Raw genomic sequence first — 963 nt, forward strand, 5'->3', positions numbered from 1 at the left:
ATTTGTACAGTGTCCCAACTTTTTTGGAATCGGGTTTGTAGTAAAGAATTTCATAGGGGTTTGGAATGACATGACACTTAGTATATAATAACACAATTTCATTTTTGGGCAAACAATCCCTTTAATCTTGAAAAGCAACAGCCTTTCTTGATGTATGGGTCAGAGGTGAACAGTTGAACATGCTGTTCTCATTCTGGAATTGTCAATCCTCCTCAAAAGCATCACACCTGCCATTTACTTAGTCCTTAAGGTCACACAATTGCTTTCTCGTGTCACTAAAGACCCTTACACAACCAAAAAACCGAAGAGGCTTCCTCACCTGTTCTCTTTGGGTATTTGCTGGCCCTGCTAAGCAGTGGTCATATCAATCATTTCTATGTGTCTGACAATGTCAGATATTTTTGGAGATCAAAAAGTACTGATCAGCTGCACAATCTCAAAATCTCAAGAGGCTCAATGGACCATGTGCAGGACAATTTCCAAATTTGTAAATGCCAAATTCAGATAATTACATTTTGTCGTTACAGATCATTATTCACAATTAATGTCTTATCTTTGACTATGTGCATTACCTATATTGTATCTATTTGTAATTTGTTTGTTAGAGGCTATGTTAATTTTCAAACGACTACTAGAAGGCATACGTATAGGGTCCACAGAAAAGACATGGTCAAAATACAATGTTTTTGTACCTGCAGTTTAGCAGTATCTTTATGAAGAGAGGTGTTGTGCTCTTGTAAGGATGCTGCCTGTTTCTGCAGAGCTAGTGTTTGTGCGTTGAGCTGTGCATTCTGGGAACCTAACTGCTTCAGCTGCTCCTTCAGAAGATTTTTCTCTGTCTGTAGGGCAGCATTCTGGGGAGGTCACAGTTGGATCATGTTAATAGACAAACAAACTAGTGAGTATTCAAAGTCTTCAAGTTTAATTTAAAGCAAAATCCACGAGGCTGAAAGTAAATATGCC

At 38.2% G+C, this 963-nt stretch overlaps 1 protein-coding gene across 1 annotated transcript in view; it reads right to left on the reverse strand.

The window, feature by feature from the left end:
* LOC107582943 (protein Daple-like) overlaps positions 1-963 on the reverse strand; it is a 70,463-nt gene that overhangs the window by 22,544 nt on the left and 46,956 nt on the right. The window contains exon 19 of the mRNA XM_016268968.1: positions 693-854. Coding sequence (XP_016124454.1) covers positions 693-854 — 162 coding nt within the window. The remainder of the gene's footprint in view (positions 1-692; positions 855-963) is intronic.

Source organism: Sinocyclocheilus grahami, unplaced genomic scaffold (genome assembly GCF_001515645.1).
Source record: "Sinocyclocheilus grahami isolate Dianchi unplaced genomic scaffold, SAMN03320097.WGS_v1.1 scaffold48.1, whole genome shotgun sequence".
NCBI classification, from domain to species: domain Eukaryota; kingdom Metazoa; phylum Chordata; class Actinopteri; order Cypriniformes; family Cyprinidae; genus Sinocyclocheilus; species Sinocyclocheilus grahami.